The 17,300-nt window shown below is 36.9% G+C and overlaps 1 protein-coding gene across 1 annotated transcript; it reads left to right on the top strand.

The window, feature by feature from the left end:
- Positions 1-3,809: 3,809 nt before the first annotated feature.
- Positions 3,810-15,745, top strand: LOC105033677 (transmembrane 9 superfamily member 9). Its single transcript, XM_010908571.4, has 7 exons — positions 3,810-4,171; positions 13,033-13,197; positions 13,310-13,419; positions 13,524-13,632; positions 13,731-13,843; positions 13,961-14,114; positions 14,259-15,745. Exons 1-7 carry the CDS (start codon positions 4,052-4,054, stop codon positions 15,414-15,416), a joined length of 1,929 nt encoding a protein of 642 aa, XP_010906873.1. The 5' UTR covers positions 3,810-4,051; the 3' UTR covers positions 15,417-15,745.
- Positions 15,746-17,300: the final 1,555 nt, after the last annotated feature.

Raw genomic sequence — 17,300 nt, 5'->3', positions numbered from 1 at the left:
GATCTCGCTGGCAGTTTGTCGCTGGTTTCACTGGTGACATGTCGCTGATCTTACTGGCGACATAAATTCTCAGGACAAATCAATTGCCAATGTATATGCCCCCATTGGCGGGGTCCTTTACATAGTCAGGATGTCAATTCATATTATTCTTATATCAAAATTTTTCATAAATCATATTTTTTATTATAATTCGATAAGAAAACATATAATCATATGGTACAAAATCAATCAATATAATGCATTATGAAATCAATATGTTTAATCATGCTTCATCATAATATTTCAAATAAGATATTTTTCATAAGAAAATATCCATCCAATTCATGCATCATTTCATAAATCATACCAAAAAAATATATTATAATTTATCGATAAATCTAGAAAAAGTGAAACATTACTTACCTCGAATGCATTCCAATAATCCACATAATTCTATAAATTTTCTTTCAAAAATTTTGTTCGTAGATCATATCGCGATATCCCATGATCAAACATCCATAATCCTATACAGAATCAATTTCAATAATTAGAAAGGATCGAAACAATTAAGAAAAAATAGAATTGATGAACACCCGTATCCTATCGTCCAGATTGGTCCGATCATCTAATTTCATCTAATCAAAATCTAATTAGAATATAAACGATTCAAAGTTTGACTATCAGATCAAATCAGATTCGAAGTGATAAGACCGAGATTCTTTCATTGGGTTCATGAATCAAGTGGAGAGAGAAAATCAAAGGAGAGAGAATTCATAAGATATAATCCAAATTAATTCGGTGCCACAGTCCAACATCTCGATTGGTGTGATCAAAATGATCTAATCCAAGTCATTATTAAATCAAGATCATGGATAATCAAATTGAGAAATATCGGATCTGATCAAGGTTAGTGTCAGAACGCTGCCCAACAATCATGGATCAGAATTCTTCATCAGATCAGAAATATTAAAAAAAATTCTTCATTGATAAATCTTTTTAGAGTGAGAAATCGATCAAGAGAGAGAAATAATTTTAGAGAAAAAAATTTAGTGAGAGAAAATTTTAGAGAGAGAAAATTCATCTTGAACTCTTCAAACGATATGATTCAACAAATCCGATCGATCAGATCAAATCATGTTGAAATTATCATATAGATAATTCAATAAAATCATGAAAAATAGAATCTTAAAAAATATTAGGTTTGATCAAGGTGGATGCCGGTATATCATCCGACGATCACGGATCAAAATTTATTATTAGGATCAATTTCAATTCATCATCATTCTTCTCAAAGTTCTAAAAATCTTAGGAGAGAAAAATAACACAAAGAGAGAATTTTAGAGAGAAAAAGTGGAGAAAAAATTAGAGAGAGAAAGAAAAGTTTTAGAGAGAGAAGAGAGAGAGAAAAAGATGGAGAGAGAAAAAATTCTTTTTTTTTTTTCTTTTCTTTCTTCCTTCTTCTTCTTCCTGTGGTTCTTTTGGGCAAAAATAGGGGACCGTGTGGTCCCTCTCTTGTTCGATCAATCAAAGGCCACGGCTAGTATGGCAAGAGGACTATGATACCGCAGCCCAGAGAAACCAAATCGGTGGTCGGCGGTGACCATCGGTGCCGGAAAATCAAAGAAAAAAGGAGCGAAAATAGGGGACATTTTTTCCAATAAAATCCGACGAATCCGATCGTCGGTGATCATGCACACGGGCAAGGGAAGGAAAGGAGAGAAAAGAGGAAAAGAAGTCAGGGCTTACCTCGAGCTCCGGTGATATCTCCAACGAGAAATTGAGGCAAATACGATGAAGACTTCCACGAGAAAATTTCGGCGATCCTCATCGTTTGGCTCTTGATTTCTTGATGGGAGGAAGAGAAAAGAGATCTCCCCTTTAAATAGGATCGGAGGGGAGGAGTCGTAGTATTTTTCAATTCCGATTAGGAGCCGGTCGGGAGGAAGGAGTCTTTGTGGGGGAGTCTTCTCCGGTTCTCTGTTTTTTTTTTTCCTATGGGCTTTGTAGGCCAACGTGGGCTGGGTCATAAGAAATATAATAATACATTATTACAATATAACATAATATACTATATTATTATACATAATAATATTATATTATATACTATATTATATTAATATAAGATATTAATATAATATAATATATATTATTATAATATATAATAATAATATAGTATTAATGATATTTATATAATTAATATTATATAATATATTTTAATATAGTATATTGTAATATTATATTATAATATTATAATAAACTATTATAATATAATATTTTATTTTATTTTAATATATATTAATATAATATATTATACTATATTATTATATATAATAATATTATATTATATATTATGTTATATTAATAAAAGATAGAATATTATATATTATGTTATATTAATAAAAGATATTATTATAATATATTATAATATTCATATATTAATATATTATTATATAATAATGTAACAATACAATTAATATATTTTTATATAGAATAATATTTATATAATATATTACAATATAATAATATAGTATATAATAATATATGATTATATAATAATAAATTATTATAATATAATATAATATACTATATTATTATATATGATAATATTATATTATATACTATATTATATTAATATAATATTTAATATAATATAATATATATTATTGTTGTGGGTCGGACATCGGGAGGCTGAGCTTCGAAAGTCCCATATCGACCACAGTCGAGAGTGTCTACTGCTTAAGAGTGCGAACTCCCCCTTGCCCACGTGAGGCGCCTTTTGAGGGCAAAACCGTGAGGGGTGGGGTTCTCAGTGGTCCCCTCGGGGCACGCTCCGTCTCGAAGCAGACAATACCTCACGTGACTTGGTGAGGGGGGAAGATTTGTCACTCTGGGCACGTAGCCTCAACATTGGCGCGCCAGGAAGGGAAACCCGTCTCCGCACCTGCGCGCAGACCCTCTCGACTGGGGGGGCTGTGTTGTGGGTCGGGCATCGGGAGGCTGAGCCTCGAAAGTCCCATATCGATCACAGTCAAGAGTATCTACTACTTAAGAGTACGAACTCCCCTTTGTCCATGTGAGGCACCTTTTGGGGGCAAAACCGTGAGGGGCGGGGTTCTTAGTGGTCCCCTCGGGGCACGCCCCATCTCGAAGCGGACAATACCTCACGTGACTTGGTGAGGAAGAAAGGTTTGTCACTCTGGACACGTAGCCTCAACAATTATTATAATATATTATAATAATAATCAAATAATATATAGTAATATAATATTGTAATAATATAATAATATAATAATGATATAATATAATATAATATAATATAATAATATAATTTATTGTTATATATAATAGATTTATATAATATATATTATAATATATTATCATATACTATATTATTATAATACAATATAGTTACTATTAAAATATAATAATAGTATATTATATTATAATATATTATATTATTTTATTATATATAATAAGGGGAGTGTTAGAGTCATCGAGGAAGGAGGGTAGAGGGATGGGTTTTACATGTTTTTTTTTTTGAAAAATAATTTTATCTAAATTTTTTTTATTATATTATTAAATAAGTAGTAATCTGGATAGCCATCTCTCTCTAAAGCAATCCAGATTACCTCCCAAAAATAATCTGCATTGCTAAAATAATCTACATTATTATTTAAAAAATATATTAAATATAATAATTTAATAAATTTATTTTAAATTATCCGCAATCTATTCTACCATACGCAATCTCAGGGTGCCCATCGGGACCACCGCATTCCATTCCTTCGCATCAACGCGAGCCAGCGGGCGAAGCGCCGATCGAGATTCGCGAGTTTTTTAATTCCTCGCCTCCACCGCTCGGGGCGAAAAATATACTTTAAAAAACAAATCAAAAACAAAACATGAGGGATTTGCGAGAGCCGAGGGGGAGAGAACGATTGTGGCGTCAGGTCTCGATGTGTGCTTCTTCTTGACCCTCCGGGATCTCTCGCACTCCTCCCCCTTTCGCCCCGAGAAACACTAGCGTTCCCTCGATTCCTCTCTTCGTGTATCTCTCCACTCCCCTCTTCCGATGGAGATCTCTCGATCGCTGGCAGTCCTCCCATGGATCACGCTGGCGCTCGTGCTCTCCTCCATCACCAGCGGATACTGCTTCTACCTCCCCGGCGTCGCCCCGGCGGATTTCAAGAAGGTCGGTTCTCTTGATCTCGCTTCTCCTAGGGTCAATCCGTTAGGAATGATTCCATTATTCTAGATCTGGACTTCTTTCACTGCAAAACCCTCATTAGGGGAATCTCTAGCTTCGATTTCGTTTTCAAATTCGGGAACTTGGTAACTGGTTGCTTCCGATTTGATGCCGATTTGGTGTTATTCCTTGGTATTTACCTGGTTCATTCGTCTTTTTCGAGTCCGAGATATTTTGTTTGAGATGCGAGATTTGATCTGGTTGAGGGATATATGTGTTGATGCGTGCCATAACATAGTAGATCTTGTAAGAAATGGTTAGATCTGGTTTTAGCTGCCCCCCTGGAGCCGTTTAACACTGTTATGGTGCTATTTTTGGCTTAGCTTTAGTTCTTGATGCTCAGGGTTGATGTAACGCTCGTTGTGGTTTTGATCTCTCTTGTTGTTCACGATTCCATTGCTATTTATATATTGTTTCTTGCAAGCGTTCCTTTTATTATACTTCATGATTTAGAATTAATAAATATCTTACAATCAATAACTGATCTGTTGACAGGTAGATTTTTTTGGCTTGTCTGGGCTTTTTATACTGTTGGCTATTGGATTTGTGTGGCCTGAATTATCCATACATTTGAAGGGTTGAACCCCTATAATGCGATTAATTGCATTTCCTACCAAAGTGCTTTTGGTGATTTGCCAAAGGAATTCTAGACTTAAACATGTCCTAGCTCTCGCATACTTACCTCTTCCATCTTTACAATATCTAGTGAGGCTGAAATCGGATCGAATGTCAATATATCCATATCTATATGTGTTTTAGTTGATGAAGACAAATACGGATATAGATATTAGTTGAAGGCAAAAATTCATTTCCATATTTGTTTTAAATGGATATGGATATTGGTACAAATGGGATATTGGAATTATAGATATAAATATGGATATAAGTTGGGTAACTAAACTTGATGACTACAGAATCAAAGATATTACTAAATGGATGGTAAATCAAGTTAATAGCATATTAACATGGTTATATATTTCTCTTAAAAATTCATGAATGCTATATAAAATTAAATTTGATTACAAGTAGAATCAAATATTTGGAATTGAGGTTGTCTATCTATATCCATATCCATATCTAATTTTTTTTGAAAGATATGAATACGGATACAGATATTAATTGGATGCTCAAATTTCTTTCCACATTCAGATAAATTCGGATATGAAAATGGGTCCACACAGATAATATCTAGTCCATTTTCATCCCTAATATATAGGTCATACTAGTGGAGAGCCTATTATAAATATTTTAACCTTAATATTGATTTGAAAAATAGCATTAGAATTTACTTGATTTGGAGATGGAAAGAAAACATTGATAAACTCCTGATCTTAAGAACTGCAAGTTTATAAGCAATAAAAATCAAGGTTTGAAGTCCCAGGCCCCTTTGGGATGGGGCGGGACTTGGAATCCCATCCACGTGAGGAAGAAAGAAGAAAGAGGAAAGAAAGAAAGGAAGCCAAGTAGAAGAAAGAGGAAAGAAAGAAAGAAAGGAAAGAAGAAGAAAAATGAAATGAAGGAAAGAAGGGAAGAAGCAAAGAAAGAGAGGAAGGAAAGAAAGAACAAAGAAAAAAAGAAGAAAAATGAAAGGAAGGAAGGTAGAAGAAAAGAAAGAAAGGAAAGAAAGAAGGAAGAAGGGAAGAAAAGAAGAAGAGAAAGGAAAGGAAAAAATAAAGGGAAAAGGATAATGCTTAACAGCTAAATCCTTCTAAACCTTACTCCCTCGCATTTCTTTGATGATGCCCTTGTTTATTCAATCATCTTATATTACTCTATTATGTGATGTGGAAAGGTCAGCCTCAAATTTTATCAGATCATTTTTTGCTTTTTCACTTTATTGAATTCTTATATCTATGGTTTTTGAGAGCACCACAAAATGATTTTTTTTTTTTTGGGGTTTATAATAATTTCTTCTCTACCTTGCACTATCTCGAGGAAGACATGCAATTTTTGTGCTAGATAATCTTATAGATTGATTTGTAATATACATGGTGCTGTCTAGGGATTAATGGTTATTTCAATCAAACTTGTTACGCTTGCATATGATTATCCTAGAGCGAAGAAAACTATAGGGTGAGCATGCTTCACCTGCAATAATAAAGGGGCTAGAACAACTATACATAGATGGATCCGTGCATTACCAAGTCCTGCAAAATGAAGGAAGGTGGTGAGCTATAGTGGTGATTCAGCTATCGGAAACATAGCCAGTATATCCACTAGGAGCTTGCATCCAAGAATCGACATAGTTCAAATCCGAAAAGAAAAAAATACTACAGCATAATCAATTGATGCATGCGCAAGATGCCAACAATTAGCTGAACAGAAGCTATGGCTAGAATCTCAAACTTCTTGGTTAGCTTCTAGTTGTTGTCTTGTAGGAGCGCAAAGCTTTTTAAAGAAAGATAGGCAATTGGACAGATGTGATTTGAAAGATTGAGATATCTTCCTAATCGCATACCAGCCAAGTTTGTTCAAGAGGGGAAACAAATAAGCATGAACAAAGGGCAAGCAGAACATGATTTAAATCTTGGTGGGTCGTACCTTGGGATGTTGGGATGGACCACCATCCCGAGTGTTGGAATAGGGCTGTCGTATTGTTATACCACCATCATGTGTGGTGTGTCTTAGGACATCCCATGTCCCAAGTGTAGGGGTGGGATGGGACAAAATGGTGGTGTGTCCTATTCCATGGAGACGGTCCTGCTCCACAGGATTTGAATCATTGAGCATGTGGAGGTTCATGGCACCAAGAAGTTGCTAAAATGTAGGACTTTGGATGCTTGCATATAGAAGATCGGAACAGCTTTGATTACACTACCTTGGAAAGGAACTTGAGTTTTAAAGCTGAATAAAATGCACAATAGTATGCAGATAGATTGAGCAATGTAAAGAAAGATTGTTATTGTCAGTCAGCATGCTAATGATTTCCATGTGAATCACTGCCATGGCTTGTGGAAGTGTCACTTGTTTGTCTCCTTCAATTCGACATCAAGATGCCACTAGAACTTCCCACAAATATGGCACTACATGATTGGTAAGGAATCAACATGATAATATAATTATACTCAAGCAGTTGATATCAAACTTGACTATACAGCACCATTCACAGAAGGCTTTTTTCTTTCTAGGTTCTGTTGGATCAGCAGGACTTGCAGATGTATTTAGAATCTAAGTCAAACCCACAATTTCACAAAAGTAAGGTAAAGAGAACTAAGTCAATCATTTCGTTTTCAGGGAGACATTCTAGGGAATTTGGTGCTGACTATTTTGTGTCAAGTGTATCGGATGAGAGGATGAAGGTGTAAGATGCAACTTTGACTCCCATCCATACTGGTAAGTTAGATTTATTGCTGACACCAAGCTGATAGGAGTATATGGTGGTCCTCGGTGCATTGGATGAATCCAACAATCAAATATGGGCACTAGGTTGTTTACATGTTCCAGCTTGGGCAGGGGCTGATTTCATGCTGATGCTGCATATCCGTCAATGCAATTTGAGTTAGATGTTTCAATGGAATCTTTAAACTTAGCTTGATATAGATTTTGGCTCATCTAAGATTATTGCTTTGTTAGTTGCAACGCTCGCCAAACCGACCCGAACTAGGCGGTTTGGCCCATACTGAACTGGATCAGCACCAAATTAGGATGGTTCAATAGGTCGGTTCGGTTTATAACCCCCTTCCCTCGTATTCAGGTGGATATTCAAGAGAGCCCTTGCTCTCTCTTCTTCCTTGCTCAGTTGCTCCTCTCGCTTGCTTGATCTCTCTCCCCTCTTCGATGCTGATCAACATCCACCAGCATAGATCGACAACGAGGTAAGCCCCCATCCCTCTCTTCCCCCCTCTTTCTCTCTCCCCTCCCTTTTCCACTTCTCTATTAGCCTCCTCCCTCTCTCCCCCCCTCCCTCCTTCCTGCTCTCTCTTCCTCCCTCTCCCCCCTCTCCCCCCTTCCCCCCTTCCATGAACCCCCCCCTCTCTTCCTCCATCTCCCTCTCCCTCGTTCCCTCTCTCCTTTGTCTCTCCCTCTCCTTCTCCCTCTCCCTCTCCTTCTCCCTCTCCCTCTCTTTGGTTCAATACAACCACAACCTGGTAATGTATATACCAAGGTTTTAAATCTTGTGGGACGGGGCTGTCCCGGTTTTTCCATGGAATGGGACATGCCGTTGTCCCGTCCCATCCCGACACTTAGACAGAGGATGTCTCAAGGCATCCCGATTGGGATGCTGGGATGTTAGTGGAACGGTTTTGTCCTGACACATGGGATGGTATCCTGTTCCGGTATCCTACGGGACATGCTGTTAGGACCTAAATCCTTGGTATGTGCTAGTATCGTACTGAGCCCATCGTCAGTTGGTACAGGCCCTAGTACCGGTTCGTCATACCTAATGTTATTCAAGGTTCTTGCCAACCCTTGAATTGATCTTGGTATGGTACTTAAGGGATGGCTGACCTTGGATGGGAGAAAATGAGTTTCAGGCTCCAAAGTTTGCCTGGGTTTTGGTGCTTTGGAAATTGGAGAATGTATTATTCCTGTTTGGTGAATAAAGGTAATGCGGGAACATAAGGTTGAGGTCAAACTGCCTTGGAGTGCCATTATTTGAATGATGGGACTCTAATTGATGGACAAGGAAGGTCTAGAATTGATTCTCTTATCCAGACCAAATTTTCAGCTTTGTTGGAACCTAATTTAATTTGAATCTATTTTTTTAGAAGGGGATTGTGTTTAATCAAGTAATTGTTGGAATATCATAAAGGAAAAGATTTCAATTTTTCCCTATTGTTGTGACTATTTTTGGAGGATATTGTGAATGCCATGGTTAATCACAACCAATTGAAGGGGTCAAAAGGTTGAAAACATGGAACCTAATACATCTAGCAAAAGATTTGGAATTTTATACTTTAGTCTTGGGCTTGATGTAAATGAAGTTTGGCCATATTTCTTCATGTTTATCTTGAATCCAGTTTAAAAATCCTTATGCTAATATTTGGTGTTCCCCCCTTCCATTTCCTATTATTTTTATTGGTTCAGTTTATTTTTTCTCACTTAATAAAGGAGATATCTATGCTGCATGGACAATAAGATATGTGAGACCACATATACCCTCATGATATGGTGCTTTTCTAATCATCAAAACTTGAGAGAGGCCCCTAGTTGTTAAGTTCTGATGACCAGTCGAGCAGAACATTCGGTTTTGATATGTTCATACGTTAAGTTTCATATTTCAAGTTCCAACTAATTATTTTTTGAAAGGAGAAATGTCGAGTTGGCCTTTCAATTTTACCACGAATTTTGTCTCCAATATCCCATTCCTAATAAATGCTGTAAATTTTTAATCCATCCATCTTGCTCAAGGATATGGTAGTAAATTTAGATAAATATCAAAAATATTTAATGCAGGTTCAAGTTTTTATTTGGGCCTCCTCAGATGATGACATAGTCGGCAATAATTGTTTATAGAGCTTGTGACTTTGGAACCATGGATCTAGTTTTAATTGCATTAAGAGTTCATGCCACACATTCTGGGGCTGTAGCTACCTATTTAACCCCATGTTACTTTTAGCACAAGAGAATTTGAAGGGTGAATTTGCTTATCCTTAATGGGTCTTTGAATGACCAAAAAATTAACCTAGACTTGCAATTTATGGAGTGGAAAAAAAAAACAGATTCTTAATTGCTTGTTGTCACAAATCATGAAATTCTGATAGGGTTACTAAAGTATGAAGAAGAGATGCTATTTGTCAGACTCGCACTATGTTGCCCAGTATAAAACTAAATAGTGCCATACATATCTGTTGAAAATGTAACTTATCTAAGACTTGCATACTTATAATGTAGCTATGATTGTCAGTCTTTTTCGCATTATGTTGCCCGGTATAAAACTAAATAGTGCCTATACACCACATATCAGTTGAAAATGTAACTTATCTAAGACTTGCATACTCATAATGTAGCTATGGTTGTCAGTCTTTTCTTACTTATTATTTTTCAGATTTGCCATACTAGCTAGATTTTTATTCTCCCCCATGACAATTCCTCTGAGGAAAAAAGGATTCTGGTTTATGAAGAGTGCGCCATTTAGTTAGCTTGATATGTGAAGACACATAAAAAAACCCTAGTTGAAAAATTTTGGAGTTGCGGTGGATTCACATCATGCTAATCATTTTTGTGTGCCTCACCTTCTAGGTTGTTAGTTCCCTCTCCTATTCTGTGGAGTTCAGTTTGAAGATTGATACTGAAGAAAGCTGTTAACCAACTGGGAGGCTTGACATTAAAGGCTTTTCTGTGGTCAATCTTCCCTCCACCAGATCAACCATAACCAAAAGCTATCAAGCCTTCTCCAGTCATTCTTATCAAGGGATAATTCTTTGTCGCAATGAGTCTGTGTTGATGTATATGTCTATGCACAGATATTTATGAAATCGTTCAACCCTTCCAGAAAATGAGATATCTATAACAAAAGTACTTGGAACCATAAAAAGTACAAGGAAAAATAAAGAGAGAGAAATTGATAGAACCAAGTGACAAAATGAAATCCTTAAACTTTTCTGTTTGTTTCTAATCATTTTATTGCTCATAAACTTATCTATTTGTGTGGTTATTGACCTGTATCCTTGACTTAGTCAATGAACAGAAGCAGTCCCTTTAGGGGGTGTTTGGTTCGTAATCAAAATTGAAATGGGAATGAGAATCGGAATGAGTTGGAATCGGAATCGGAATGGCCAAATCCCTCGAAGTGTTTGGTTCGTGATCGGAATTGGAATCGGAATGGATGATTCCCATTGTTGTTGTTTGGTTCGTCTAAAAATAGGAATCGAAATCAATTAAAATTTTCATTTTTACCCTTGAACTAAAAATTTTCAAAAACTAATTTTTTTAAAATAACAAATAGATAACAAATCAATTATTATCGGATAATCACTCATGCTAGTTTGACAAGAAAATAATAAGAAAAATTCTATAAGGGCATCCGATTTGAAGATGCAGACTGTCCAATTCTAAGAGAGTGAGACAAGGGGAAGATTAACAGCTACTATTCATCTTGAATCATAGAACACAATGGCACAAATGGTTATATTTTCACAGCAGTTTATTATGTTTGTGCCTCCATTGCAATAAAAGAGCAAATCAGAGATGTAATATAGGAGAAAATCAAAGAGTTAACAGACACAACGGACATCCATCTAGACATACACACTCACAAACATCAAGTAAAATCAAGTTCATGTCAATTACTCTCTCATGCAGATAACATTGTTTTCAAGCAGATACTGTATATTAGCTGGTCAGCAAAAGGCTCTGCTATCATAAAACACTCTGTACTTTTATCTTTTTTCTTCTGTCGATCAGACTTGTCATTCTGGATTTGGATAACATCCCCTCCATCCTTCGATCCTAGGTTGCATCCAACTATCTGAAGTTTTACATAAATCAAGATTGCAAAATGCATTTCACACATCGTTTGGCGAATCTCTCAAACTCATGGCAGATAATTGTCATTGTAAAACTTTTTACATCTTAACTTTTCTCGAGGTTAGGTCTGCAAAAAAAAAAAGTCTGATAATTTCTATCAATAATCATGCATCATGAATATCTAACTATTAGGGAAAAATATATGTTATCTTTTTTTTTGAGTAACAGGGTAACTTGACTATATATTCATAAAGAGAACAATATACAGACAAGAGAATGAAATTCTCAACAGCATCCAAACCAACTGTCAGACTAATATACTATACATCCAGCAACCCTGTAAGTTCCTTGTAAGTCAGCATGGAAAATTGTAGAGAGAGTAGCATCAATTTCATTGAATTGCCAAGACATATTCTCCTGCAAAGCATATTTAGCAATATAACAACAACTTGATTTGCTGTCTGTGGGATATGTGATTCAGTTGTCACCAATAAGTCTTCACTAACCAATAGAAGGGAAGAAGAGATCAAACCTTGAAGAAACAAGAACGCACCGGCGACGGCAAGAGGAAGAGCTCCACAAGTTGAAAAGAGAGACGGAGAGAGATCGGAGACCAGATCAACCGATGATGAGAAGAGGAGAGGAGAGGTCGGCGCCGTCGACCGTTGGCAAAAGATGGAGGATCGCGACGGCAACGAGAGGGGAGCTAGGGAGATCCACCTATGGCTAGGGTTTCTCCATCATTTTTTTTTCTATCGGGTTACAGGGTCCATGGCCATCGGGGAGAAATGAATAGGAGAGTCATCGGGGCCATCCGAGAGAAATCGAGGGGCATTTTAGGAAATTTTATTTTAAACCCTGGAATGGATTTTGAATCCATAGAGAAGACCCGTGAATGAGTTTTAGGTGGATTGATCCATTCCCATTCCACCCCGGAATCGGAATCGGAATGGGACTCCTCCTAACCAAACGGTTGGAATGGGAGTCATCCATTCCTATTCCGATTCCAACCCCCATTTTTTCCAACCAAACACCCCCTTAGATTATTTAATTCCCTTTTAAGCGTCATTACTTGATACTTGCTGAAAAGAAAATCTAGGATCATGAAGGATTAATGGTGGTTGATTTGTTATTCAATATAATTGAATTGGCTTTAGGTATCTGCTGGTTTTCAGATGTCCACTTAAATTTGTTTCTGATTTGGTGAGTTTTGTTTGGTTATTGAATATTTATCGTGTTTGTACTTTTTTTAATATTATAGTAAGGAACTTTAGGTTTTTCCAGTTCTTTGTTATCATTCAGTTGACTTTTATATTTGACCTTTGTTCCCTTCTATTCTCTACTGCTTGTTTTCATTACCGTCATGAGTCACACAAAGGTTATGGGTATGGCTGCAGAAAGATCCACTTCCGGTGAAGGTGAACAAATTGACTTCTACAAAAACTCAGCTTCCATACTCCTATTACTCACTACCTCACTGTAGACCAGATACTATAGTTGATAGTGCAGAAAATCTTGGGGAAGTTCTTCGTGGTGATCGTATCGAGAACTCCCCCTATGTGGTTAGTTGCTCTGTTATATTTTGTAGCTCTCTCTTATTTGTCCAATATTATGACTCCCTTTTGGGTTTTTTCTGACTTCTCTTTTTTTGTTTTTTGTTTTCCCCTGCTTTAGTTTGAGATGAGAGAGCCCCAGATGTGTCAAATTGTCTGCAAGATTACGCTCAGTGACAAAGAAGCTAAGGACCTTAAGGAAAAGATAAAGGACGAGTATCGGATCAACATGTACGTCAACTAGTATTAACCCAGCTAACAGTTTTCGCAATTAAATATGAATTTCGAAAAGTTCAAGCATTATTGATATTGTCAATGCTCATGTTGAATCACAGGATTCTTGACAATCTTCCACTAGTTGTTCCTATAAAAAGGCTTGATCAGGATTCCCCTACATTGTATCAACATGGCTTCCATGTTGGTGTCAAAGTCCTACCTACTGGGGTAAATACATCTGATAGTAATAAAAATAAACTGTCTTTTCTTTGTTGTTTTAAAAAATTAATGGGTGGTTATGTAACTAAAATTTCATCTTGATGTAGGGTAAGGATGAAAAGTATTTTATCCACAATCATTTATCTTTTGTAGTCAAGTATCATCAGGATGTTCAGGTGGATCTTGCAAGGATAGTGGGTTTTGAGGTCAAGCCATTCAGGTTGATTTTAACTTTCATGATGCTACATTTGAATTAGATATACAATTTTTCAGCAAGACCCCTTTCTTACTTTTATCGTCCAACATGGACTGTGTTTGTAATTTATGTATATTTTAGTGTTAAACATGAGTATGAAGGTGAGTGGAATGGTGTTAAGACTCGCCTGAGCACGTGTGATCCCCATGCCAAACGTTTGGTTGCGAGCTCTGATTTTCCACAAGAAGTCGAACCAAACAAGGAGATCATATTCACATATGATGTTGCATTTCAGGTAAGATTGTGAAGTACTATGAGTTCCTGGTAATGTGATCATCCAAAACTGGGTCTAGCATGTATACAGTTGCTTAATCATGCACTTTTGATGAGATTTTGTCAAGTTTTTATTTTAATAGTTTTCTTTCCTATTTTATTTCAGGAGAGTGATGTGAAGTGGGCATCTCGATGGGATACCTATCTTCTAATGACTGATGACCAAATTCACTGGTTCTCTATTGTCAATTCATTAATGATTGTTCTCTTCCTTTCTGGGATGGTGGCCATGATCATGCTGCGAACCCTCTACCGAGATATTTCCAAGTACAATCAGCTGGAAACTCAAGAAGAAGCCCAAGAGGAGACGGGATGGAAGCTTGTTCATGGGGATGTCTTCAGGCCTCCAGCAAAGTCAGACTTGCTGTGTGTTTATGTTGGCACAGGTGTTCAGTTCTTTGGCATGCTTCTCGTAACCATGATTTTTGCAGTTGTTGGTTTCCTTTCCCCATCAAACCGAGGAGGATTGATGACAGCCATGCTCCTACTTTGGGTCTTCATGGGTCTCTTTGCTGGGTACTCCTCTGCCCGTCTCTACAAGGTGTTTAAGGGTACAGAATGGAAGAAACTCACCCTCAGGACAGCATTCATGTTCCCTGGAATCATGTTTGCTATCTTTTTTGTCTTGAATGCCCTTATCTGGGGGCAGAAGTCTTCTGGCGCTGTGCCCTTCACTACAATGTTTGCCCTTGTACTGCTCTGGTTTGGTATCTCGGTGCCTCTTGTGTTTGTAGGTGGTTATATTGGGTTCAAGAAGCCAGCAATCGAGGATCCTGTGAAGACAAACAAAATCCCCAGGCAGATACCTGAACAGGCTTGGTACATGAATCCAATTTTCTCAATACTGATCGGAGGCATCCTTCCGTTTGGAGCTGTCTTCATTGAGCTCTTCTTCATCCTTACGTCGATTTGGCTGCACCAGTTCTACTACATATTTGGGTTCCTCTTTCTTGTATTTCTCATCCTCATCGTCACCTGTGCTGAGATCACGGTTGTGCTGTGCTATTTCCAGCTCTGCAGTGAGGATTACCTGTGGTGGTGGAGGTCCTATCTAACCTCAGGGTCTTCTGCACTGTATCTTTTCCTCTATGCAGCCTTTTACTTCTTCACAAAGCTGGAGATTACAAAGCCAGTGTCTGGCATTTTGTATTTTGGTTACATGCTTATTGCATCGTATGCCTTCTTTGTGCTGACGGGCACAATTGGCTTCTATGCTTGCTTCTGGTTCACAAGACTGATCTACTCATCTGTGAAAATAGACTAAAGGCATGGTTGCATCATATGAGTTGCATGTATGAGGAAGTGATATTCTTGTCGACAGGTTCCCACTCAACTCCTCTGGACTCAAGAATCTGGCGTCATTTTTCAAATTTTCATGTCTGATTTTAATGTGATTCTAGTGCAAGAATCAGTTATACACATCAGTTTCGGGTTACTAGAATGAATATGGCTTTAATCATTTTTACTAATTTGTTAGTGTTTTTTATGACAAGGAGGGTGGCCAGTGGTTTAAAGATGATTTCTTATGCATTGTTCTATTTTATATGTTCTCCATATATTTTAAGAAGAGTTCTTATTTCATTGTTCTAGTTATACCCATGACTCTGATGGCTTGTTCATTCTTTTTGTTTTTATTGTTTCCTGCACTTCAACGGTCATAGAAGATCACAGATTTATCATAGAAATTGCTTGTTATGTCTCTCACTGCTGCTGAACTCCAGGAATATTCGACTGAAATTGCTTTATATGTCTTTCATACATCATTTCCAGCTACTTTGATATGGGAAAGAATTAGAAATCGTCGCTTCTGGGTACTGTACCTTGTATACGGAGGGTGATGTTTTTCAGGATTTTCGGCTTGTAAAATCTTAAGGAATGTTATGGCTCTAGTTTTTGGGTACATTGTTCTCTTTCCCTCTTTGTTTTTTTTTTTTTTTTGGTTGTTGGATGGGGGGTGGTGGTTGAATGAAAAGACCTCAGTGTAGCAACTGATCCTTGATAGATGGACACAGCCTTGCTATTTGAGGCAATTTGACCTAATGCTGATGATCCCATAAAGAAGTCATAGTTAATTGTTGATATAATTGCTGATAAAATTAAATCATATGCCATAACAGAAGAGAGAGTAGCTTCCATCATGTTACAATAAATTGTGTTGGTCATGATGAGGGGATTTGGATTTATAATTATAAACAAAATAGTCACTGTAGGGTTTGAGAGGGTATGGCTAAGGATTAGAAATGGTCCTCTTCTTTTTCAGTTCATGAAGCCTGGGTTCTCGTAATTCAAGTATTCTCACTACTCTTCAAAATTTAATGACCTAATGTCAACATTGGAAACGATTCTATGTATAAAAAGATGTCAAACTTATGAGGTAAAGATTGCACGATACTTAAAAGAAATGAGAAGCAATTTAAGGTTCCCCTCAAACTTACATGGTCAGTTCTCAGTCCATGCAACCCAACCTCATTGGAATGGCTAGTAGAGACTGGAGGGGAGAGAGAGGGTTTCCAAAACAAACTAGAGTCACAGAAAGGAACATGGTCAGGTAAGGAGGATCATAAACACAAAGGGTTGAGATCGGCTGGAAGGTAGCATTTTGTTAATAATCATGCATGCCATTTTGGTTTTGTAGATCCTATTTTATTGCTCCCCCCTCTGGATCATGTCATAGACTGTTAATATGCTCCACCCATTCCTCTAATTGGCTCAAGATGGCTCCTAAGTTCGAACCCAAATGTTGGTGCTACTGCAACTTCTCTAAAGAAAAAGAGCTGAGCATATTCAAATTTGTAATTCAGATGTCTGTTGTTGGTAATGGTAAACATGAAATGCATGTGTCTATGTATATATATTCTGGATAAGTTTTTAAATTTATTTCTCCACTGTTATAAGGTTTCTTGTGATGAAAGCCAAGATATTAGAGAAGAATTGGTTTTAAAAAAAAAATAATGGAATTAATCTGTATCGTCAAGCTCTTCTTAATATCTGATAATTAGTTCAGAATGAGATTAAAGTTGATGAGTAAAACCTGAAATGAAGTGTCATGATGTTTTACAGTTTTGCTTGGAGAAAAAACAACTATTATACCTTCCAGTATATTTTATTTTTCTATTAGTTTATTCTACTCAGAATTAAGCACACCACA

This window comes from Elaeis guineensis, chromosome 8 (genome assembly GCF_000442705.2).
Source record: "Elaeis guineensis isolate ETL-2024a chromosome 8, EG11, whole genome shotgun sequence".
NCBI lineage: Eukaryota > Viridiplantae > Streptophyta > Magnoliopsida > Arecales > Arecaceae > Elaeis > Elaeis guineensis.
The sequence above is the reverse complement of the archived record's forward strand: the minus strand, read 5'-3'. Positions and strand labels throughout refer to the sequence as shown.